The sequence below is a fragment of the Penicillium solitum genome, assembly GCF_028829755.1.
Source record: "Penicillium solitum strain IBT 25940 chromosome Unknown utg000005l_segment0_segment0, whole genome shotgun sequence".
In the NCBI taxonomy this organism is placed as follows: Eukaryota; Fungi; Ascomycota; class Eurotiomycetes; order Eurotiales; family Aspergillaceae; genus Penicillium; species Penicillium solitum.
The window spans coordinates 4072915-4097972 of NW_027072125.1; the positions used below are offsets into that span (position 1 = coordinate 4072915).

At 49.4% G+C, this 25058-nt stretch overlaps 6 protein-coding genes across 6 annotated transcripts; 2 read left to right on the forward strand and 4 right to left on the reverse strand.

Moving 5' to 3' along the window:
* Nucleotides 1-1069: 1069 nt before the first annotated feature.
* N7455_009142 (uncharacterized protein) lies at nucleotides 1070-9115 on the reverse strand (the record flags this gene model as incomplete). The annotated part of the gene is made up of 1 exon (XM_040958687.2): nucleotides 1070-9115. The coding sequence occupies one exon, from the start codon at nucleotides 9113-9115 to the stop codon at nucleotides 1070-1072; it is 8046 nt and encodes a 2681-aa protein (XP_040810742.2).
* Nucleotides 9116-10497: 1382 nt separating this feature from the next.
* On the reverse strand, nucleotides 10498-11388 carry N7455_009143 (phytanoyl-CoA dioxygenase family protein; the record flags this gene model as incomplete). The annotated part of the gene is made up of 1 exon (XM_040958763.2): nucleotides 10498-11388. One exon carries the CDS (start codon nucleotides 11386-11388, stop codon nucleotides 10498-10500), a length of 891 nt encoding a protein of 296 aa, XP_040810855.2.
* Nucleotides 11389-13563: 2175 nt separating this feature from the next.
* On the forward strand, nucleotides 13564-15131 carry N7455_009144 (cytochrome P450; the record flags this gene model as incomplete). Its single annotated transcript, XM_040958810.2, has 2 exons — nucleotides 13564-14709; nucleotides 14790-15131. 2 exons carry the CDS (start codon nucleotides 13564-13566, stop codon nucleotides 15129-15131), a joined length of 1488 nt encoding a protein of 495 aa, XP_040810799.2.
* A 2137-nt stretch (nucleotides 15132-17268) lies between these two features.
* On the forward strand, nucleotides 17269-18098 carry N7455_009145 (uncharacterized protein; the record flags this gene model as incomplete). The annotated part of the gene is made up of 2 exons (XM_040962550.2): nucleotides 17269-17830; nucleotides 17893-18098. Coding segments are annotated over 2 exons (768 nt in total), but the record flags the coding sequence as incomplete, so codon positions are not given.
* Nucleotides 18099-18280: 182 nt separating this feature from the next.
* N7455_009146 (uncharacterized protein) lies at nucleotides 18281-19330 on the reverse strand (the record flags this gene model as incomplete). Its single annotated transcript, XM_065606088.1, has 1 exon — nucleotides 18281-19330. One exon carries the CDS (start codon nucleotides 19328-19330, stop codon nucleotides 18281-18283), a length of 1050 nt encoding a protein of 349 aa, XP_065461037.1.
* A 367-nt stretch (nucleotides 19331-19697) lies between these two features.
* N7455_009147 (ankyrin repeat domain-containing protein) lies at nucleotides 19698-21174 on the reverse strand (the record flags this gene model as incomplete). The annotated part of the gene is made up of 6 exons (XM_065606089.1): nucleotides 19698-19795; nucleotides 19965-20004; nucleotides 20083-20564; nucleotides 20605-20687; nucleotides 20751-20764; nucleotides 20824-21174. The coding sequence occupies 6 exons, from the start codon at nucleotides 21172-21174 to the stop codon at nucleotides 19698-19700; spliced, it is 1068 nt and encodes a 355-aa protein (XP_065461038.1).
* Between the last annotated feature and the right edge of the window lie 3884 nt (nucleotides 21175-25058).

A 25058-nucleotide genomic window follows, 5' to 3' on the forward strand; every position in this document is an offset into this window, starting at 1 on the left:
TATATGGATAAAATCTCCCACTTGTTCCTAACGAAGGGGTTGAGGTTGCACGTGGTCATCATCAAATCTGGATCTGTGAAAATAAGCCGACCCCGCGCTATGTATGCATTGGAAGTTAAACGAATCTCCAATCTAACACCTTGATCATTGGAGAGGTAACTCGGTGTGTGCCTACACACGCTTTAGTCTACCTTCGGAACGGCTGGTGGTACTAAACGATGTCCATAGCTCTATATATCTCTGTTATCTCCCCTCTTGACAGTATAGTGCGCGGAAATAGTGGTTGAAGCAGCTTTGTTGAAGCAGGGGTGTTCTAGCCAGATTATAGTATTTCTTTTAGACTACCCATACCATCTGATGTTGCCCATGACAACAGCAAGAACATACGGAACCACAATCGATCGAAGCGGGGTATGCTACTGCCAGCGGGGCAGAAGGAGATCTACAGGAGGATATCGGGGATATGAAGGAATAAATTGCATGTTGCATATTGCGTACTTTATAGCGATTGCGTCATTCCTTTGAGCGGGATTTTACTTTACTTTGTTTGGCATATGGGCTTCATTTTTACCTGTTGGGTAGCGCGATACCTATTTCCTTTGTACAGAGTCATTCCTTACTGCGAGGGTTACGGCGTTTGGGCATATTCTTGCTTCGGACGGACGAAGAGCCTGCATTGCCACTGCGACTCTAGCTAGGCAGCATCAGGTTAATAGAATATCATCATCATCATCATCATCATCACTACCCATACCATCTGAGCTATTATTCTTATACATATCTCACGTTTACTTGGGATAGATGCGAACGGTTGATTATTAATTCAGCGTAAGGCTTAGCACCGGGCCGGACCACCGGTTCCGGAATGGACCGTACCCTAATTATACTACATGTACTATGTAGTGTTACATGGCTCAGCCTCGGGAAGACCTTTCGCAGTGCGACCCCAAATAGTAGAAGTCCGCCGAGGCCTTTTTGCTTGGCGGAGCCATTGTTGGAGCGTCCATGGATGAAAGGGGAAGAACTCCAGAGCTCCCAAAACTACCCTTAACGAAAGCGCAAACCTACTTCAAATCTCGCCTTTATTCAAGACATCTCGAACTAGCACCTTAGGGGCTGCCGATAACAGCTGCACCGTCTCTAGGATGTGGGTGGCTAACGCAAAAGCATCCTCTGCGCTTAGAACTGCACCAGAAGCCTGGACTTGGATGCAGGCGTTCAGTTCGTTCTCTGTGGTCATCGAAGTGGTCGACCGCACGAAGATCTGATTCTCGGGGTGGATGCGGACATCCGTTGACTTCCATGTCACCCCAAGATCCTCGGTTAAAGAGAAGGATGGGGTCGCGGTGTCAGCGGGGAGATGGATAATGAATGGGGTCTCTTTCAGGAGTTGGTCTGCGCCCGAAGCGGTGGAGGAAGAAAGACGAAGCCAGTCAGTACAGTTCTCGACCACATCAGTTAATCCTAGGTGTCCCTCGCCCGAAAGACGGGCTTGGTCGCTGCGCAGCCGGAGACAGAATTCTAAAGCTGAGGTGTTCAATGTGGCTTCAGGAAGCTGGACGCGGAGCAGGGTACGGTTGATACACGGACCAAGGAGGAGATCAGTTTCTTGGGACTGAGGGGAGGTGGAGGTGGAGGTGGCGAGAACATCGCGCGAGCTCATTAGGCAGACGAAGGTAATGTCGTTGGCCTGGGTGAGATTAGCCAGAGAGAGGGCGATGGCGGCGTTGACGAGGGTGGGGAAGGTGATGCCTGAGGATAGAGGAGGGAGTGCACCAATGGCTTCTTGGACGCTGCTGATGGGTGAATGCCTGTTCGTCACTCCCGGACCGGTGGAAGAAGGGACGGCTGTCAGCCCGGATGAGCCAGCTAAGTATTCCTTCCAGAAGCCGAGGGAGGTGTCTGTGCGAGAGACGCGAGATGCATATAGGTAGTGGGAGAAGGGCACGGTGTTGGTAAGGGGTGTGGATGATGGGACCCGGTACGTGGAGGTGATGTCGGACAGAATGGAGAACAAAGAGGGTCCATCGTACTGTGCGTGGCAGAGTTGCAATATGAATAGATGCTCGTTTTTCCCCAGATCAGAGCAGAGGGTGAACCGGGTCGTCAACGGGGCTGGAGCTAACGCTCCCCTCTCATCGTCAATGGTGCTGCGTGGATCCGGGACGCGGCCGGTGGTCTCGTGCACGAAGGGCGCATCCATTGATTCACAAGTGACCTGGACTAGGCGCCCCTGGAGGGTAGTAAACACAGTGCGTAAGATCGAATGCTGCCGCACCACCGCCTGACAGGCGGACCGGAACCGAGCGACGTCGAGATCTCCATGGATTTTGAAAGAGTGTGACACTAAGCTCCACTTCGTTAAAAGCCAAGCCTGACATTCGGTGACCGGGAAAATATCCATGATGACAACCCCAGAGGGCAGCTGCATTTCGGACAAGTGGGATGAATTGAGTGCCTGCACTGAACTGAGGCTACTGTCATCCAGCAGAGAGAACGGTGTATAGGTGTTGGTGACGGCAACGCCAGACGGAGAAACTCCGGACCCTTGCAAACGGCTGCCTAGTCGAGTGATTGTAGGATACTGGAAGAGCTCACTCACGCGTAGAGTGGATCCCAGCCGCTTGTTAATCCTGGAAACCAGCTTGACGGCCATCAAAGAGTGGCCACCGAGGTCGAAGAAACTATCTTTGATCCCCACCTCCACCCCAAGCACGCTCGTAAACTCTTCCCACAAGGCGCGCTCGGCCTCATTTGAGAACGAAGAAGGCGCTCGTCTGGAGAGCGATGATTTGGTTGCGCCGGCAGGCGTGGAGCCCAGGTCGTTCCGTTGTGCGAGAGCCTTTCTGTCCACTTTACCGACATTATTCACTGGCATCTGGTCTAGCACATGGACCAGCTGGGGAACCATGTAGTACGGAAGCTTGGCACGGAGATTCTCCAGGAGCTGGCTTTCGATCAGTTCATTCCGCCGCAGTTTCAACGGGTTATTACTGAAGATGTCGGCGGGGCCAGGCTTGTGACAATCAGTTGGGAATCGGAATAGCACACGCCTTGTCTTCGGAGTGGCGGTAGTACGATGGAAGATGGCGTCCAGGCCCCCGTGCTGCGAGCCTTGCCTTGCCCAACTGATTTCTACCTCCCAACCTGTCTGTTGCGCAAGATCCAGTAAATCAACGGCCGCCAGGGCCGGGTAAGCGTGGGCTCGCTTGCAGGCATCCAGACTCCACCCTGCGCTATTGGTTCCTGGTATTGAGCATTGAAGAGCGTCGATCAGGAAGCGCTCCTCAATCGTCTTTTTGTAAGGGATGTTGCTAACGGCGAGGACGGAAGGGTTTTCGGGCGTCGTCAGCAGCTGCGCCAGGGATCGGGAGTCCAATCCCTGCATTTCAAAGTCAATCCATGAGCTCCGGTCGACCTCTCGAATATCCAACGATGGCTGGTTAGAGCGTTTGACATATAGGATTGCGGTGTATCGATAGCAGCTGAGTTCATTGGTGACTTTCATCTGCTTGGGAAGGATCTCGACGTGCTCAATCAGGTTTGGCAGCTCCGCGGCCAAGGCAATGAAGAAAGCTGGATCAACCAAAAGCTCGCGCTCAGAGCGGGCGGCCTCCGCCATTCGCCGCCGAAATTCCGGCGCGGTCAAGGTGTGACCGTAGAGGTGTCGAACATTGCTGGCTTGGAACTCCTGGTGGAGGGCATACGAGCGGATATCACCGAAGAAGATACACTTGACATCCTGCTTGTGGATAAGATCCAATATCACTGTGCGCAGATAAAGTACCGAGGGGAAGTACTGCACCACAGAGTTTATTATGGCGAGATCCAATGGCCCTGCACCCTCGACAGCGGCCAGATCGGCTGCGGTGCCGACCTGCACATTGACCTTCTTCGCCGCCCCATCAACCCAACCCACTGCCTCCTGAACAAAGCGAACTGCTTGACTGGACAGGTCCAGGCCAAAATACTGTTTTAGACTGCCGATGAGATTGAACAGAATCATTCCCGTGCCCGTTCCAATCTCCAAAACCCGACTGGGCTCCAACCGGCGGATGGCAGCAATGGTATCACTCAGCCATTCACTCATCTCCGCTTCCCCAATCGGCTCGCCGGTGTACATGGAGACCCAGCCCAGGAAGTCCCGACCCAGAGTTTCCGGTTGGATGGTATTAACGCCGCCGTAGTGATCATCCGCATCCGCTTTATCCCTCCAAGCGTCGACATGGCCGTCCTGAATACCGGCCTCCAAACGGGCGAAGTGCTGGGCGGAGTCCCGCACAGTAACAAAGCTGACCAGCTCTGGCTCCGTCTGCGCGGCTCGTTTCTGCACCACCGTCACAGCAGCGGTGATGAAGTCGTCGCCAAGTAACGTATTGTCAATCTCCGCGGGCTCGATGCGGTGACTGCGGATCTTGACCTGCTGGTCCATGCGGCCGAAGAACTCCATCTGTCTGTCACTGGGCCGGTATCGAACCATGTCCCCAGTCCGGTAGGCGCGAACGGGGCGGCCGCCGATATCGATGGACACGAAGCGGTTCAGGTCGTGTTCAGGGTTGACATAACCGCGGGCCAGGCCCAATCCGGTGACCACCAGCTCGCCCAGAACACCAATGGGGACAAGCCGCAGGTTACGATCCATCACGTACGCGCCCGAATCGACTATTGCCCGCCCGATAGGGATGCCATTGACGCCGGCCTCGTTATCGGGGACGGCGTACCGCGTGCTGATGACCGAGTTCTCGGTGGGTCCATAGCAATTGAAGATCCGCGGGTTGCCCCTAGAGCACCGCGCCTTCTCGACGTCGGCTGGTGCCAGTTTATCGCCCCCGACGTACAGGATATCAAGCTCATTCATTATGCCGGGGGCGGAGGCGAGGCACTGGCTCAGCATGGCAGGAGTCATTACCGCCCGCCGTACCCTGTTCTTGATGAAGGTTTCTTCCAGCGTGGTATAGTCCCAGACGGCCTGTCGTTCGATGCACACCAGTGTGCCCCCGTTCAATAGGGCTGGGTAGATATCGAACCCAGAGGCGTCAAACACGGGGTTGAGCATGTAGGACGACACCTTAGAGGCGGCGACGTGGGCCACGATCTGGGGGTCTTTGGCGAGCCGAACGATGCCATATTGTTCCATCATCACTCCTTTGGGCTTTCCGGTCGTACCGGATGTGAATAGTATACAGGCCAGACTGGTCGGACGGGTGATGGGCGTGGTGCTCAAAAATGTCCGCACATCCTGCGCCGTCGCCTCACCCAATGAGTCCGCGATATAAGGAAATGTCACACCCGGCGCAGGGATAGTAGGGGGTACCTGATGCGATCCCAATAGGACAATCTTACACGCGGGGAGGCAAGATAGAATAGTCCCAATGCGGTCCATCGGGGCATCGACATCCAAAGGGACATAAGTCAGCCCCGCCTTCATAATACCGAAGTTGGCAACAATACCCTCACATGATCGAGGAGCGTAGACCCCGACCGGAGTTTCCAATGATAATGAGTATCGCTTTGTCAACCAGGCGGCCAGAAATGAGGATTTCTGATCGAGCTCAGAGTAGGTGAGCTGAGTCTTGGTATCTCGGACCGCGATTTCATGTGGATGAGCAGCCACTTGCTCAAGAAACATGTGGATAATACTCAACACGGGAGAAGGAGACTTAGGGTCTGGATAGATCAATTCTTGCTCATTCAACGTGTCATAACCGTCGGTTAGGGGCAGGGAGCCAACATCAATGTCTGGCTCACGGAGGCCTTCCCTGAGAACGTCATAAAACACCGAGAGCATTCCCTGCATCGTTTGTGCATTGAACAGGTCCACGGAATAGTGAATATCTCCTCGAAGGCAGTTATCTGCAGGATACAGATGGAATTCGAGATCGAGTCTTGACACTTGTGGAAGATGCAGTTGTTCCACTTGGAGGCCGTCCAGTCGTAGCTGACCAAAGTTGGTCTGCGGATGGAGAATAAACGTAACCTGAGCCAAGGGATGGCGAGAAACATCACGCTCCTTCATCAGCCGGGAAACAATTTTGTCAAACGGTACGTCTTGGTTCTCAAAAGCAGCGGTGGTCACCGATTGGACCTGATCCACGAGTTGGCGGAAGGACTGATCTCGACTTTCAACCTTAGTCCTGATGCACTGAACGTTGCCAAAATAACCGATAAGGTCCTCCAGTTCTGTGCACGTGCGAGCAGCAGCAGGAATGCCGATTGTTGCATCACCGGCCCCAGTGAGCCGAAAGTGAGTCGCTCGGAAGGCAGCCAAAAGGACCGAAAAAGGGGTGACCTGGTAAGAGCGACAAAAACGCTGCAGGTCCCGGTAGAGAGACTCGTCAACCTCCACCGGCAGCCAACCAGCCTTGCCAGAGAGCATCGCAGGTCGGGGCTTATCACACAGAAACTCTAGCGGCTGGCTACCGTCCAGCTGGTTTTCCCAGTAAGCGAGCTGCTCGTCATGGACGCTAGTCTTCTCATTTCGCTGCCAGACGGTGAAGTCTCGATACTGGATTGAAAGAGGCGCGTCGACGTCGAGGGGAGACTGTCCTCGCACAACCGCATTATAATATTTTCCTAACGATTTCACAAAGATGTCAAAGGACCATCCGTCAGCGATGATGTGGTGTAGGACAATTGAGAGGACGTGGTCCGTGGCGGACAATTGGAAGAGTGTGACACGCCAGCACTCTGTAGTCAGGTCCATAGGCGTGTTTTGCTGCTGGTGGATGCACCTCATGAGCTCGTCATTCGATACAGAGTTCACATCTACCACTTTCAAGGACAGAGGCCGAAATGGGGAGATAACTTGCCATCCAACCCCATTGCGGCTCGTAAAGGTGGTTCTGAGGGTTTCATGGCGTTCGACCACCGCGCAAAGGGCAGCGTTGAGGGCTTCGAGCTGGAATGCTCCCCGGAAGCGCGTGGCGTGCGGCAGGAGTAGCCACGTCGAGTCTGCATGCATCTCTTGCAGGAACCACATCCGCGCCTGCGAAAAGGATTGCTCAATAGGACCGTCGTGAACAAACCTGGGGATAGTGACAGAGCTGTTTATTTCAGAGTGGCTCTTCAACTGCGCGTCGACTGCAAGATTGTTCTGCCACCCTTCATCGCCAGCAGCTCTGATCCGTGGTTGGAGAATAGATGCGATATCAGACAGGGTTTGTAGGCTAAGCAGTGCCCCGACAGTGACCGTGTAGCTGCACTTCGCCAATCTATTAACCAACAGCATAGCCGTGACGGAATCGCCACCAAGGGTGACAAAGTTGTGGCCCAGACCAAAGGAGAGTGGCTCTAAACGGAGTACATCGGCGACTAACTGCAGTGTAAGTCGTTCAGCATCAGTCTTCGGGCAGACTATCGACGTGGGGGCGGACTGCTGCCTCTCCAGCTCTTTGCGTGTCGAAGTGAGAATAGTCTCCTTGAGAGCCTTTCTGTCAACCTTTCTTGAGATTGTCACGGGGACTGAGTCTAACGGGACATAAACGCCGGGGCACATATAATCTGAAAGCGTCAACGCTAGGAAATTCTTGATCTTCTCAATCATGTTCAAGAAGGTCTGCCCCGATAACTCGTTTTGGTTTGCGGAATGCAAAAACGCGACGAGGACAGGAATCCCGTTGGAATCCTTCGGGGGTGCGGCTTCGACAATTACTTGATCCAGCTGGGTATATGCTTGGCGGATCTGATATTCTACCTCAGCCAGTTCAACACGCATACCCCTGATCTTGACTTGGCTGTCCTTCCGCGAAATATACCGCAGGTCTCCATCGGATGTGTATTGGACCAAGTCGCCAGATCGGTATAAAACTCTATCAGTGGCCAACGGCGGCAACCAGGGCAGATCCTTCAGGAAGACTGCGGCTGTTTGCTCGGGCTGTCCTAAATACCCGTCTGCGAGGGCTGGACCTTGAACCAGGAGCTCAGCTACTCCGCCGACTGGGGCCAGGTTATTGATGTCGTTAGGATCGACGAGCCAGAGACGCGCAGTCGGCGCACGGCCAATGACGCGTCTATCAGAGTCCAACGTAATGCGTTGTGACACACAGCAGATTCCACCCCATTCGGTTAGTCCAAAAGCCTGGATCAGCTCAACCTTCTCCGCCAAAGCGTGAACACGGTCGAGAGTCAAGGCCTCACCTGCAACGACCAAAGTCTGTAGGTGGTCCACTGACTCCGTAATCGACAACGTTGTCGAAGGGGTGAGGATGGCCCATGTCGCCTGCATGGATTGGATAACACTGCTCAACGCATTCAGTCTTTCGTCGTCTGATGGTACACATATCGTTGCTCCAGCCGACAATGTACAATATATCTCAATCAGAGACATTCCGTAGGTGTATGACGCGAATTGCAGGACCCGACTGACAGGCCCAATTTTCAGTGCTGGAGTTTGATGTATGACGTCGCTCAGAGCCTTGTAGCTGACTACACATCCCTTGGGACGTCCCGTACTTCCAGATGTGAAGAGAACATAAGCAGTGCGATCAAAGGTGGGGGGTGTCAGAGTAGCTAGGGAAGATATAGGTAGACCTGCTGTCGTCTCATCTGATATCGGAATAACGGTGGCCACAAGGCTCGATAACTTATCGACATGGCTGCGAGAGGAAACAGCAATTTTGGCATTAATTTGTTGGACAATATCCTCCAGTCTGGCTACTGGCTGTGCCGAGTCCAATGGCACAAAGGCGCCCCCGGCCTTCAGGATGGCGATTTCCGCAACGGCCGCCCACTTAGAATGGTCCATCATGAGTGGAACCAGGCATTCAGGTCCGACTCCCTGGGTCTGAAGATAGGTGGCCCACCGCGTCGTAGTTTGTTCTAGTTGCGCGTACGATAGTGTTCCGTCCGTAGCGCAAATGGCTGCGTGATCGGGGCGGGATTCTGCATGTCCACGGATCACCTCAAGCAAAGACGCCTGTTGTTGTTTATTTCTGTTGCATTGAGAGACCGGGGTTTGTGGTAACGGGCTGACGGTTTTGATTTCGCCATTGGGGCTGTTGGGGTGGGTCAGGCCTTGGTTAATGACATGTGTGGTGTTGGAAGATACACTTTCATCTTTTGTGCATACACCACAAGGCTCTGGCAACATGTCATACTGATTGGCTGAAGGCTTCATCGTGAAATAATGGGCAGTCTCAATTGTTCGCCGAATGAGAGGAGTCAGAAAAACAGGGACCAGAATCCTGCTGTTATTCACGGAAATGTTTTCAAAACGGAGTATTAGAAAGGCTGCTCCGGTGCCCTAGATCGTCGATATCACAATATATAGGTGATCATGGCCGGAGAAGGCATGGCTCTTTTCCGATATGACCGGTTCGAACCGAACAAGCAAAAGAATCACATCATTCCGCACTTTGAGCCTGAGCTGAAAGTGAAACCGGTTTGTCTGGATCAGCGGTGAAAAGTCACATCGCCTTTTTCAAGCCTCATTCTTGGTGGTATAGGTATGGTAGGCCTTACAGCAAGGGGGCCTGAGTTCCTGTGTAACCAACACATCAAAATACATGTGTTAGGGAGTGACATTCGTCCACGCCGAGAAATAGATCTACAGGTAAAGCTCAGCTGTTAACCTATGTGCCATTATATCCCCACCATTGTTCATATTAGCGATGCAAAGCGTATGACAGTTTCACTGCCGTCCTTGGGAAGTACAGTCCAGGCAAGCACAGATTGCAGCTGCACGGATCCACAATGTCGTACCACGAGACCCCAAATTTGAATGACAAGGCAAGGCAAACCAAAGTAGTCTTCGAATCATCCCAGGGGGTACTGTGAACCTTGCGGTAAACATTCTGGAGTTGAAGTTGCAACGGAGACGTCAGGAATAGCGGGAGTGTCACTTCCCGACGCCGGGACCCACCGAAACCTACACCTGGGTATTGACCCAACCCGGGCCCAACCTAATTTGCACATGCATATACAACATATCCACACATACTATGTAACTAACTACATACCTAAGTAGGATACCCTAGGTAAGGTGGCATTGAATATATATTTCTACAATTTTGTACTACTTCAGAAAATTATTTTTCTACAACGCTGGCAACTCCACATTTTTTGGTATGAAATCACGAATATTAATATCTAATTAACAATAAACCAGTATCATGACGTGTAATAATAGGAAGTTTTGTCACATTTTTGCTGGGACCCAAAAACAGAAGAATAAACCTTTACCGATAAACCTCGTAATTAATAGTATCTTATTAGGATGGGAAATCAGTTTCCCCGGGCGCTAGTTACTGGGTATACCGGTGATAAAGTGTGTTTATATTTTGGATGGGAGAATTTGGCCCTATGGACGGATCAACTCCCATACGGGGTGTGGGCGAGATTGGCACGGATTATTCGAGCTGTATTCCTCAATATTGCTTTCTGCTGGTCTAATCTATGTAGTACCCGTGGTGAATAGGCCCTCTATCCAGTATCGTTGTCTTCGTAGATCGAACCATCACCACCTAGCACCGTCTCTGGGATTAAGACCCAGCTAGACCTTCAGATGGAGTCATTTTCTTCGAGGGGTTGCTCGGATTTCAAGCCCATCACTTTCTGAATCGACTTTCCTCTGATGGTCAGCAACCCGATATCGTTAGGCACAGAGGATCTTTGACTGCTCCAACCCACGAGTCTCTGGGCCAAAGGGGTCATGCTCTCGATGATTGGACGAGGAACGGTGAAGTTACTCTCCAATGGAGTAAGCTGACTGATACCCGTGGTCAGGGACAGGACACGCCGAGTTTCAGTGCCACTGATATCGGCACCTCCACAATGAACTGTACTGTCCGTGATCAACAGGGCATCACCCGGATTCATGATAGCACGAACGGTCTTATCCATGGTAGCCTGACTGAGATCAGTCCACTTATGGCTCCCTAGAATGACATGGGTGGCGCCGTTGTCCGCGGTAAATGGGGTCAGGGCAATGAGCAGATTGATCGAAGTGGGGGGCGCATCGTGCTTAAGATAATTGACGATGGGGTGACTGTAGCGCATGTCGCGATGGAGCGGTTGGGCTGGATTGGTCGGGGCGAGCTCCATCACCGCGCCCATCAGCACCCAGTAGTCTCCGTACACCTTGAAGGCTTCCTCGGAAATGTCATTCAGAACTTTGTTGTTCAAGATGTCCTCGCGGTAAGTCTTGGACAACTCGGTGAGCACATTCATGATTCGAGTCGTGGTGGACAAAACATGATTGGGACGGTCCTTAGTTCGTGCAGCCGGTACCGTTTCGATCTTCACGTGAGGGTCCATCTCCTGATTGAATAGATGCACCACATCCGAGTGAAGGAAGTCCTTGATTATGGCGGCGCCATGCTCTTGGACGGTAGGCCATATCTTCCCAGGTTCACTGATGGCAGAAACACGGGGGATCTCTTGTCTAGTCATGGTTGTGGTGATTGTGGTGATTGTGGTGAGTGTGGCGATTGTGGTGAGTGTGGTGGTGGTTATGGTGGTTGCGCTGGATGTGATAGCTGAGAACAACCACAGAGAGAATTGTTAGCCTCTTGAGCAACCGGGGGCCACGTCTAGCACTGCATCAAACCTATTTTACCGGCAGTTTCCGGACTTAATGGCGAGCTATGCAAGGGGGTTTGGGTGGGCTCATTCCACGAGCGGCACTCCTTGTAAAAGTCATGTTGGCAGCGACATGCTTTTGACCCGTGCATGCCTCAACCAAAAGGTTCTGCATAAACAAGGACTTTAGGAAATAGTACACGTCACCCAACCCGCGTGTTGGTCGGAACTCGTGTCCGATGCGCTCCTCAAAGCTACTCTGCGGTGTATCTACAACATAACGAAGGCATACGAGGATGGGCCTCTTGCATCAGGGTAAGCGCATACACGGCTCATGGGACTAGATCTGTGTGCCCTCAACGCCTGCAGGCTATACTCTCAGTTCCAGAAGATCCCGACAGTGTGAGCTGAGCAGATTAATACTGTATACAAATACGGGAATGTAACATCAGACAGTCTCGCCTAACGAGTTGTCGTAGCTGCTTTGCTCGTCTGCTTCCGAGGATCGAGGCTGATAGAGTAGCAAGGTGCTCGAATCTACTAACCGAGGAACGGTGACGCGATAGGCACCATCAAGTTTGGGATTCCAGAAGTGAAGAGCAACAGCACCACCACCAGCTTACCAGAAACATTCGACATGATCGTCAGCACGGGCCGGGCGTTCTGGACGGCGCGGGTCGCGATCCGTTCCGCCCCTGGACGGGTCTACAGTGGGGCCGATCTACAGTAGGGTCTGCCGGCTAGCATTCCACACACCCAACCTGCCAGCTGAGAACCCGGACCTCAACCAGATGATTGGTGGAGGCATGTTTGTAGCTTGGGCTGACGGGGAACTGATGCGCACGGTGCCAGGGTTCCAGGGCACGACATAACTGTGCTGTTTTCATTCCACCTGGTAAGCAGCCAGGCAGACTGTCGCAAGCGATGACCGAGGCGCTAAGTCCAACCTCGATCTTGGCGCAAATCGCTTCTTCGATGCCATCCTGGCCTCATGCGTGCATCTGCGAAAGGGTTCGAGACCGATCCACCCTTCTTTACCTCGTTGCCTAAAAATAACGCGCGGCCCCAAGGGCTGCCTTTGAACGTCAACCTTGCGACAGGAGGATATGCGCCGGTCTCGAGAACATAGTGCCAATCACACCGTTCCCGCATCCGCATGGGAAGGGAATTGCCCTCAGCTGGAACGCGGCGTATTTGATGACCATATTTGTCCGGAAAGGGCATCCACGTTGCCACGGCAAATAGCCTGAGTGTTTCGTAGCGGTGGAACGACCTGCCGGTTGCCTCCTTATTGTCATTTGCAGTTACTTCCAAGCAGGAGCTGGATAAAGCGATTCCCCCTCCATGAAATGGTAGGGTGCCTCGCCGCCACCGATGCAACATTACGTGGCACAATTTGCTGATTTGCTTTCGCGAGCAGGGACAGAGCGCTTCGGTCACTAAGCCCGGGGATGGTATACCGAAGGGAGCGTCCAGTTGACAGACGAGCAAACGATAGGTACACCCCCTAGCTTTCGCCATCTAGTCCCGTAAAGTCTCACGGATAATTTCATCCACATTGTGATTACTCCGAGTTTCGGTCATAGTTAGAGTATAGTATGTGTGAACGGGTAAATATAATCTCTAGTCATTGGTTGTATTGAACAAGACCGTCATAGTTTCCCTCGGTGCCTTAAGACAGAATGCATGCGGACCTCTTTTGCTTAACCTGTCCCATGATCACTTCATTCCGGCCCAACTCTCTTCCTCTCTCAATGACTTCTTGGAAACACTGATATTCAATCCAAATCAGCCACAGACTGCCACAAGCTAATAAGGGGGTTCACAGTTGTCTGGAATGTGAGAGGTCAGGAATCCTCGGCAAGGGTGCACGCAAGAACAACAGTCAATGTAACGTGTACACTTGTATAGTACAGTACACCACTACCATTCGAGCAACCGATAGAAGAGACGACATACTACCATCAAAACTTGGAGAACAATTCGGAGAATCTCCTTCTGAATTTATCCCAATTCCCACTTCACGACGACGTCTACTCAATCGGGATGCCGGTCAGTCTGACGGTGCAAGCGGCGCTTGCCTTCTGCTGTATTTACTATTTCTACAGCATCATACACGCAGTATATTTCCATCCACTACGACGGATCCCAGGCCCGAAATGGTGGATTGCCTTCCCCGTTCTCCGGCACATATCTGCCATTCGGGGCCTAGTCGACCTCGACATCCCCCGGTTTCATCTCAAGTACGGCCCTATCGTGCGCTTCGGACGGGACGAAGTCTCGTTCATTGACCCTGAAGCGTGGAAGGATATCTACGGTCACAACAACAAGCATGGCCAGTTGCCGAAAGTGAAAAATTCGGCCAGCAACCCGCTAGACATCGTCAGCTCCAATGATGTTGACCACAGCCGCTACCGTAAGTCGCTTTCGCATGCATTCTCTTCCAAAGGACTGCAGACACAGGAACCGTACATCGACAACTATGTGGACCAACTACTCGCCCGACTGAAAGACGTGGCGCAATCTCAGGCATCAACAGACATGAGCAAATGGTACGAATTGACGACCTTCGACATCGTCGGCGATCTGGCCTTCGGGGAGCCGTTCGGGGGTTTGGCAAGCTCCGAGTACCACGACACAGTAAAGACTATCTTCGAGTCGATCAAGCTCTTTCCCTTCGTCAAGATGCGCGACGATTACCCTATCCTCTTCAGCTTTATCTCGCTCATGATACCGCAACGGCTTCTAGAAGCCCAGAGACAGCAGAACGCACACACCCGTGCTGCAGTGATGAAACGCCTAGCAAACACCTCGGCCTACAACCGCGGCGATTTTATGGATTCAATGACACGCAATCGCGGTGACAAGGATGGTCTGACCGACGATGAGCTTGTCGCTAATGCGAACATTCTTATTGTCGCCGGCAGTGAGACAACTGCCACCCTCCTCGCAGGTGTCACCTATTTCCTCCTCCGGAACCCAGAGACACTTAGGAAAGTCGTCACCGAGGTGCGCTCCGTGGCGCAAACCGAATCAGACATCAACCCTACCTCCGCCAGCGCCAACCACCCTTATCCCTACATGTGGGCTTGTGTCCAGGAAGCATTCCGACTCTATCCACCTGTCCCAACAGGACTGCAACGCGTGACCCTCGAGTCGATGTCGATCGCGGGACATGAAATTCCACCAGGCGTAGGTTCCCTCCCTCTTAAGACTGCGGGTATTTTGTCTTGCCCTCATTACACGAAACTGATTCTCTATATTAAATCCAGACAAAAGTCTCAGTTCACCCACTAGGCGCCTCCTGGTCACCAGTGAATTTCCACACCCCGGAGCAGTTCCTTCCGGAGCGATGGCTGCCAGAGGCGAGAACTGATCCAGCTTCACCCTTCTTCCTCGACAAACGGGATGTTGTCCAGCCATTTTCGGCGGGCCCACGCAACTGTATTGGCCGAAACGTGGCCTATATTGAGATGCGCTTAATTCTCACCCGCCTCCTGTGCAGCTTTGATATCGCGCTCTGCGAGGAGTCTTTAGCTTGGTATAATCAGACGGCGTATACTGCGTGGGAAAAGCCTCCTTTAATGTGCAGGTTGACTTTGAGGGAGAATTAGGTGTGTGAGGGGGTATGAGTGAAAGTGACGTGTTCAAATTATTGGGATGGGATAGGGCATTCCTGAACTATGTCTTAGGGTTTGAGTCCAAAAATATTAAATTTGAACGACATTAAGCTATAAAATATGTAGTGAATCAAGTAACATATTTCACACGCGAGTGGTGCACACAAGCGAGCAATCAAATAATCAATCAAAGTTCAATCAACCTCTTACAGTCTACCTGAGACCATCCAGGATCTGGCGGATGGGCGCTATCTATGCGACCCCGGCGGCGCCAGTTAACGAAATGTTACTTCGCAGTGGGTATTGTTCGTTGATATGGCGTCATGGGAACTAGGAGTGGACCTGGCAGTGACCCTCCGGGTGTCCATGGCCTTGGACCCTCCACCTAACCCTCCACGATCTACAGAGACTCTCGGATGCATATACCGTGGGCGCATAAGGTGGTGCCCGTCCATGGTCAATGTCGCAGTCTAGTTGCGACCTAGGATTTTGTTAGGATACGGAGTCGAATGACTCCGTTTGTGAGATAGCTCCGCCTCTTTTCCTTTTCTCTCTTTCACCCTAGTCAGTCTACTTATATAATTGCATTGAGGTTATAACGCGTGGAACTTCCTATAGAAAATGAAATTAGGGCGCTTATCAACTTGGTGCTCCGCTTGTTGTCATTGATACCAAGAAGGACGCAAAAAAAACATGGTGTTACCAGCCAATTCTTCAAAGTAAAGAGTGCATTAAGCGAAAATACTAAGTACAGAGAAAGGAAGAAAAGAGGAAGAGAGGAAACAAGTCTCACAGGACCTTTGTGGGGTCCTGGTCGAACAACAAACAAACTATGCAAACATCCATCGAAGTCGGAATCTAATGGCAGAATCCTCCTTCGCACCTCTTCCAGATCGTAACAATACGAATATTAGCAGTGATTGACCATAACTGCCTCCCAATGCCAATATATGAGTAAAAAACAGTAATTTATCAAAATAAGTCAGCATTTTATCCATCCATTTTGGGTAATCCTTGGCAGAATTATGCTAGCGCAGCACTAAAACTGGTGCTGTAACGGTGCTGCAGCACTTAGTGCCGCAGCACCATACAATAGCACCAAAATTGGCTTAGTCCCGCAGCACCTCGCAGCACCATATCGCAGCACCAAAATTGCCTTGGTGCTGCGGGACTTGTCAAGGCCTAGATACAATCATCCAATTTATTCTAATTTATTCTGGAAGACCTGTCTGTAAACAAAATACTCAATATTATAAGCAAAAAGTGCATTAATTATACAGCTCCACTCTAGAAGGCTGTTTGGCTAGTTTGCTCTATATTGGGGCCCTAATGGGTTACCCAATGGGTTTTAGGTTATTACCTATAACCCAAAACCCATCGTTGGGTCGAGGCAATGGACCCAAAACCCATTTTGGGTTGGGTTGGGTTGGGTTGGGTCCGGGTTATAGTGGGTCGTGCCGAAGTCTACTTAGGTATATTACATATGAAATATGGAATATCGAGTGAAATAGGATAAAGAAGAGAAAGATTCGATGTAACCCTACCCTGTAATAAGCTGGACTAGTTGTATCGAGGCTGAGTGGTCTCTTATATGATAGGCAAATTATCCAGTACTGTAGAGTAATTAGTGCATTTTGTTACATTTCTTCCTAGGACCTCTCACGATGGTCCGTCTTTCGATTAGCTTATTGCTTTCGCTCTTCGTGACTGCTTGCTTTGTGCTCGCGGTGGATAATGATCCCTCGGTGTCAAACCTTTTCCAGGTTTCGACTGCATTGACAGAAACGGGAAACTGCGCAGCCTATTCAACGAAGTTGGAGCTATTTATTAGAGAAGCCAAAATCCTCGCCCGGGCAATGAAAGATGCTGCCGATAACTATCAGGATGATATTATAGCGTAAAAGCTTCTAACTACTTATTTTAGAATCGAATATGATTATGATACTAAAGAGATAGAGGCTGGGAGTTTGGAGGCATGGGACTCTTTCCGCTGTGTGTATAACCTAACTTATATCTTACCAAGTCGAGAACAAAAAAAGAGTGAATATTAATAGCCACAGCCACCACAAATCGGTTATATTCCTTTTTAATAACTGGAAACTATGACCGTCCCAGTACGGATAGACCTTAGCTTTTCTGTAACGGCAATTTCGGCAATCGGTTCCCTTGGAATGCTGAGGCAAAGGATCGCGCAGGGAAGAGGATCGTTCTCGAGGAAGATGATGACGAGGAGGACGAGTTCATCCCGACAATTCTAGATATCTACGAAGACTTCGAGAACGTAGGTTTCACGGAGCCTTACTGGGTCGAGCAACATATGGGTTATGTGTTCCTGCCAAAGTCGTTACCGGGAAACATCTGCAATTACAAAGTAGGGAGGTCGACGGTTACAGCTGCTACAGTGCCGGGTAATACGGAGATCACGGAGATCTACAAAACTGGAGACACTGTGGCTATCTCTTCCTTCCCAGATGGAGTCATACTATGCCCTAAACTTTTGACGGATGACACGCCCTGGAGGGCCTCGCTTGATAGAATCTCCTATATTGACCCCACAAATCCCGAAAATGACGACTTTCTTCTCGAGGATGTTATGCCAGAAAGTGCCATGATGTTACACGAGTTGGCCCATCTCGTCACGGCATGGCGTTTAGATGAGAATGGCCAGAGAGACATGGTGGGAGATGTGACCTGTGAGTCCAACTTAGGCCCCCGCTAGTGTTTCCATATGCACATAGTTACTAATCTATATTAGATGCACTAGTCGAGGTTCTCCAGCTTGCAGGTGGGGGATTCCATACCGAAGATGGAACACCGGTGGATAGCTTTATGGCTACAATGAATGCGCAAACCTACGCCTACTTTGCTGTGGCATACTGGTATTCTCTGCAGGAATGGGGTGGTAAAAAATGGGCCTCATTCTTTGATGGAAGTCCTGTATTAGCCGAGTGGTTGGGATAGACGGAGGTTCGAAAGTAGCTTGTGATTTGTGCGTAAGAGATTGAATAGGGAAGCAACTCCGCTAGGATAGTTTGAATTGGTATCTATTAGGAGTGGTGTGGACGTCTAAGTGCATTATGCAATGAGAGATTGGATTGATGGTTGAAGAAGTTAAGAACTAGAGACTAAGAAATCCGACAGTATCACTCGGGACGCCGTCGAATTGTAATTTTACTTATAGCCTTTAAATTTGCTATCATTTGTTTCCTCCGTTCCACGGGATCAAGCGGAACCCTTGGCTGGTGGCCTGCCTGTTGCATCCATTTCACAATCTCCTCCTGTCCATTCGTGATAGCTATCGAAAACGGTGTATTGCCCATTTGGTAGGGATAATGAGGGTTGCATCCTTTTTCCAAGAGCAGCTTGGCAATATTTGAGTGACCATGCACAACCGCAAACCAAAGAGCTGTAGATTCGCCGTCGCATTTAGCATCGCCTTTGACGGATTCCTGTTCGATGAGAATCCTGGCTACAGCCTCGTGGCCATGAATCACAGCCAGCATTAATGGTGTTATGCCCCATTGTGCTCTCGATTCGAGCTGAATCCCTGGCACGTTGATCAAAACCTCCATCACCTTAGCCTGTCCATGCGCTGCTGCGTATGCCAGCGGCGTCCAGCCACGCGAATCCTTCGACTCGATATTCACCCGGTTTGTAGCAAGAAGAATCTTCAGAACGTCAACGTGACTATTCATGGCAGCATATGATAATGGAGTCTGTCCCTGGAGCCTTGGGGGGCGAATTCGGGCACGGCCCAACACATCAGGGTCGATCCCTGGTTGATTAAGAAGTAATTTTACCAGTTCTTTGTTGCCATCTCTGGCTGGTGCACTGAGCGGGATTTCCGAATATTTGTTCTGCTGATTGACATCCACTCCGGTATTTAGTAGGAATCGAGCCATGCTTAGATTTCCTGCGTTTGTGGCTAGGTGGAGAGAAGTGTCGCCCTTGCGGTTCGTTGCTGAGGGCTTGGCTCCATTGGCGAGCGCTTGTCGGGCGGTTGACTCATAGCCTTTGTCTGCTGCCCATAGTAAGGCTGAGGCATTGGATCTCGTTGCATTGCGAGCGTAAAGGTAGTCGATTAAGATATCGAAAAATTGGCGATTCAGCTGAGCGAACACCGAAACATCTTTTTCGCTCAAAAGCTCCGCAATGGCTTGTACCAATTCTGTCGGAAGATTCGATAAGCCCATCGGATTTGAATGATTTCACGCCTGACCATGAGAGTTGTGAGAGGAAAGGCACGTCCAGTATGAAAGACGGTGATCAGATGGAAAGCATTCACCCCGTGCTTAGTAAGTTATTCATGGAAGAGTAATACAATCCCATGTGGTGCCTAAGGCAAACATTATTGCCTCAGAGATCAGGCATCAAACAGATTGCAGCATGAAGAGTGAAGTAATACCAGGACCAGTGCAATACGTACGCTATTGTATATTACACGAAGCTTTGATACGCTTTCACCTGCGTGCCCTCCATACTCATCTTACGACCATCTGTATGCTGCCACATCCCCAAGAATTGCTAGAATCCTATGCCCAATGTGGCACCAAGACTGTCTCACTCGAAGCTACTGAGTCTCAACTGGTTTGCCCATCTTTCATACACGTCTTTATCGAACCGCTCTTGGAACGCAGTAAGGTAGATTTGTGGAGCCACTAGTAGACATTTAAGTGGACACGGGTCGCAGATGTAGAGAATGATTATATCCGCCTCGGCCAAATACAGTTTAAAGCGGCTTCGGATAGGGGCCTACGAAAGATGATCACAGACAAAGAAAAACCCAAAGTCAGAAGCCCACCAACAAGCTTCACGTTGTACACTCACGCAACTCGATCTGTAGACCGAAGAAGTTGTTGACCTTATTCTTAAACAACAAGCAGTCCTCACAAACCTCATGCGTAGGTGCGCTTATCAGTATAGTTGCCCGTCGTAATGTTCTTACTGGCTCTTTTGCTGACATGCGGTTAAGGCGCTCTTGAAGCGTTTTTTGACGTTCAATCAGCCGTATCTGACGCTCTCGAGCCCTCATTTGCCTTGTTTCGGGACGATGTTTGAGGACAGCAATTTCCTCATCAAGGGATGCAACTTTTGATTTCAAGCCCTTCACCAGTTCCTCATCATATTCATCCCCGAGTAACTTATCATCTTTGTCAAATAGCTCAAATACCAGTTTCTTCCTATCTTCTTGAAGGCGATACATTTGACGGATGCTAGGAAATCGGGAGGCCATTTCCGAGATCTCCGATTTTTGACTCTCGATTTCTTCGTCGAATTGCGGGTTTAGGGTCTTATCCTGTCGTAGAAAAACATGCCGGTCAAGGAAATAGGCGATCAACTGCTTCTCGGCATGGGATGCTTGGAACTGTCCTTGAATTCCTTGGTCTTTCGCAGCATGGACAAACAAAGTATGGCCAACAATAGCAGCTAATTTTAGGACCATTGCGGTCCAATTTCTGCCACTCACTCTGGTTGAAGGCCATTCCGAATGCCCCCAGCCACTCATCGCCGCTATAGAAGGAAAAAGCCGGCCCCTTTCCAGGACGGCAACTGTTTTGACAGAGCTAGATATGGGGTACTGTCGAATCGGACCATAATGAGTGACTGACTTACCATCCAGGGATCTTCTGAACGAGTGATAGGTCGTCTCAGATTCTTGTAGCTGCAAATCGGCCCTGGTACGCACTTCTCCCCCACGGAGAACCCTTGCAATCTCACGCCGATCAGAATCTCGGTTGAGAACAGCCTCCTTGTAAATTGGGTCTTTGGACGGATCACCCCAGATCCCACCTGCAACCGTGTGCCTCTCTTTGCGGTTTCGGTGAGTTGGATGGGTAAGATCGAGAGCTCGTTGACTTTTCTTGTCATACAAATCTCGATCTGCGCCCCGAGAAAGAAGTATCGTTGCACTTTCCAGTCTACCCCAAAGGGATGCCTCCATGAGTGCGGTCCTTCCGCTCTTGTTCGCCGCGTTTATTTCAGCGCCAAAATCGAGGAGAAGAGAAACCATGACCGGATTTTCCTCTCGAGAAGCCATGATGAGACAATTATCTCCGTTGTGATCTTTCCCGTGAAGAAATATCGATTTTTCGGATGTTTGTTCTAGGTAGTTCCTCACACTGGATACTTTACCACAGACACAGTCTGATATAGCGAAGAGGATGCGCCGCTCATTAAAAGGCTCTTGGCTATCAAGTTGAAAGGTAATTTGTTCCGTAGAATCATCGAAGGTGACTTCACTTTGGTGGGGTCCATTTGGTGTTTCAGATAAATTTATGTTGGAAAAACCACCCGACAAATATGTCTCATCTTCAGACCCATTCTCAGCCTCACTCTCCAAATCTTCAGAGGCGTTGATGTTGATAAAACGTGCCCTAGTCTTATCGATCTCGTAGGCAGTAGGGAATTTGAACCGATATGACGTCTATTAGCCGAATACAGGCACATACTGGAACCTCTATATGATAATATTTATAGTTATTATATTTTTAATATATACTAGCACTATACCTTAATCCGAATGTGAAACCCGCTTATTTTTATCTATTTTATTTATTTTGTAGTGGGAGGTGGAAGTTTTTCAACTGGATCGGTAGTAGACTGCGCCAAAACCCGCAAACCCGCAAACCCGAAAAAACCCAACCCGCAAATGGGTCGGGTTTCGGGTCGACTTTCATAACCCGCAATGGGTTTCGGGTTAGCTTAGGTAACCCGCGCGGGTTTGCGGGTTACCCATGCGGGTTACTAAACAGTGCAAACATAGGAAGAGTCGTATCTACATAAATTGTGCATTTCTTACCTGTATCTTATTGTATTTCCTTTTCACCTTAAGAGGGTAAAAGCTCCTACATAGACCTCGTCCTCACCCGCACCGAGTCCCTCAAACTGGAATTGAAAACCGACCCGCATGCGGGTCGGTTCTCTCAGAGGGAATTGGGAGCCGACCCTCAACCCGCATTGCTCCGCCAAGACTTACCCTCACCGACCCGCGTCACCCGCAAATACATAATTATTTCCTAATTGAGCTGCACAAAATGGATGATTCATTTGATAAATTACTGTTATTTACTGTTATTTTGTTCACCCTTCTCTTTACTCACAACAACTCTTCCTAACCATATGTAAATTTAGGAAATCATTATATATATCTTATTTATAGTATACCTTATGCTAGTTTTAAGGAATAAAAACACTAGAATCTAGGTTTAGGTTATAGTGGAAGGACATTTTAGTAGTCTATATATGTTATAAGAGAAATATATATTTCACCTACAAGTATAGAGTCTATACTTTAGCTGAATTCTACCATTTTATCTTTCCACCTTTAATTGTGAATCTCCTACTAAATTTTGTCTTACTCTAATATTAATTATAAGATCTTTTATTTAGGTTTATTAGAAACCCTTAGAGTATATAAAATATAGCTCCAAATAGTAATCAAAGATTATAACCCCGTTCAAACTAGAGTTCAAAACTACTAAGACTTCATTACGGGTTATAAGGGTGACCCTCATATTTTGCGGGTAACTCGGCGGGTGACCCTCATAACCTATAAACATATAGCCAATTAGCGATAAAATTGAACTAAAGTGGGTCTATAGATGTGATACATCTATCCATAGTGACTAGGATACCAAAATCTATAATGAGTCCCATCGTATATTTGTTCAAGGCCTACGGTCGCAAAAAAAGAGTATATCCTTAATTCCTTCATCTTTTACTTAATTATATTAGAAGGACATATAATCATTATGTCTTAGCGTTCGCTTTTCTCTGATTTATAGTTATCTCTCTATGATGATGATAGTCAGCTTGATAATACCTCATTCGACTTTACTAACGATCTATTGGTTCCCCAGCTCCAGACACCTGAACCTACAGGGAGCCAAAGCTCCTTACCTCCTAGACCTTGCCAACTCCCATGGACCCACTCCCATGAAAATATCTTGGCATGCCAAGAGTGGTGATCTTCGCCTATTTAGGTAATTATATTACTTAAATAGGCTTAGTTTAGTCCCATGGGAGTGATGGGACCAGGAAATGGGACCAAAATTTTCTTAGTCCCATGGGAGTTGGCAAGGTCTATTACCTCCTTCCGATTTCGCGCGACCTTCGTTACCCCCTCCCGTCCCCGATAATCTACAACGGGTTGGTCCTGATCGTATAAAACAATACGTTCTTTAGACAATAGAAGATAATACCGACTTTATAGCCTAGTGGATCTATACACATTTTGGGAAGCAGAAGAAGGTAAAGTAGGATGGGAAATATTCCGCCGAATACTGGGGTAAATTCGACTAGGTAGCCGATATTCGCAATAAGAAACCTTATATGATATATAGGAATTGCAACCGAGTCCTTGATCACCCAGGAGCTGGCCGTGGTGGAATATCTTCAATAAACAAGTATATTGAGTGTGACGATCGGGACTGGACCGTACTTTCTGCCGTAACTAGCCGCCCTGACTTTAGAGTTTTCTGCCAGATGTTTCCGACTTGTAGATGTTTGACATGTTTGTACGAAGAGACAGGACGAGGATCTACAAAGGTCCTGTCGCACACGTTTCCTCTCTTCTTCTTCTTTTCCTTCTTTGTACTTAGTATTTTCGTTTAATGCACTCTTTACTTTGAAGAATTGGCTGGTAACATAATACTAAGTACCATTCTCATTTCTAACAAAGCAGTACGACTGTACAGACCATCATCCTGATTGGTCTCGGTCACGCTTTACCCTACTCTCCGTTCCTTGGCACCGTATAGCCAAGACTCGAACCGAACCTAAACTGAAATCCGACCAATCAAGATGGTCGGACCGAAACGAAACCCACCCGCGAACCGCGGCAAGCAACCCGTTGTTGTGCCTGATGAAGAAGATAGCAATGAGTAGGATGTGACTGCTCACGATCCGAATACCCCGAGTCCCGAGACACTGAGACCAGTTGGTACTGGTAGACTTGATGAAGAAAATGATGCTGAAGAAGGGTCCTCTATGCGTGAACGATTGTATAAGACCCCAACAAAGGAGCGATTCTATGAACTCGCAAAAGAATACCAGAAGCTGAAGGAGAGAATTCGCGAACTCGAAGACGAGGTCACTGTCCTTCACACCGAAAAAATTGAGACCGACATTGTCATCGAGTCACTTAGTTAGGAGCGCGACGAAGCTATCGCTCACCGGGATATCGCAATCCGTAAGAGAGGTGACCTTACCTACCGTTTTGTTAACCTCCAAACTCAGAGCAGTTCCGGCACACCGATTGTGGAAGCCGTTACTACTCGGAAGACTACGAAGATACCAGATACTCCAATGCTCAATAATAGCAAGGAAGTCCGATTCGAGACCTGGGAGACCGTAATACGATAGAAGCTCGAAGTAAATGCTAATCACTACCCGTTGCCTATGCACCGTAAGCTCTATATATAGAGCCGTTGTAAAGGGAAGGCTTAGCTATATATCGCACCCCGAATAAGTTCCGACTTAAGTAACCCGTATATAGACGCTGAAGATATAATTGTCTACCTGAAGACCGTTTTTACGAATCCGAATCGACGCGCTAAAGCCTATACCGTATACCACAAACTGATAATAAAACCGAAGGACAACTTTACCGACTTCCTTACTAAGTTTATACAGCTTACTAAAGAGGCTACCGTGATTGAAGAGAACCGTAAGCGTGATCTATACTCGAAACTGCCATACCTACTCTAAAGCTAGGTAATATAGGCGGTCAACCATGACACTATGACATTCGAATCTTTCTCTAAGACCTACCAGAGTATATCTTATAAGATCAACCTCTAGCAGGAGGCAAAGACTACTTCCCGTACGCGAGCTATAGCCATCCTTAGCAGTAGTATAGGAACAGGAACAACTATAAAGTCGATATATACTCCTCGTATAAAGCACGAAGAAAGTTCCAAC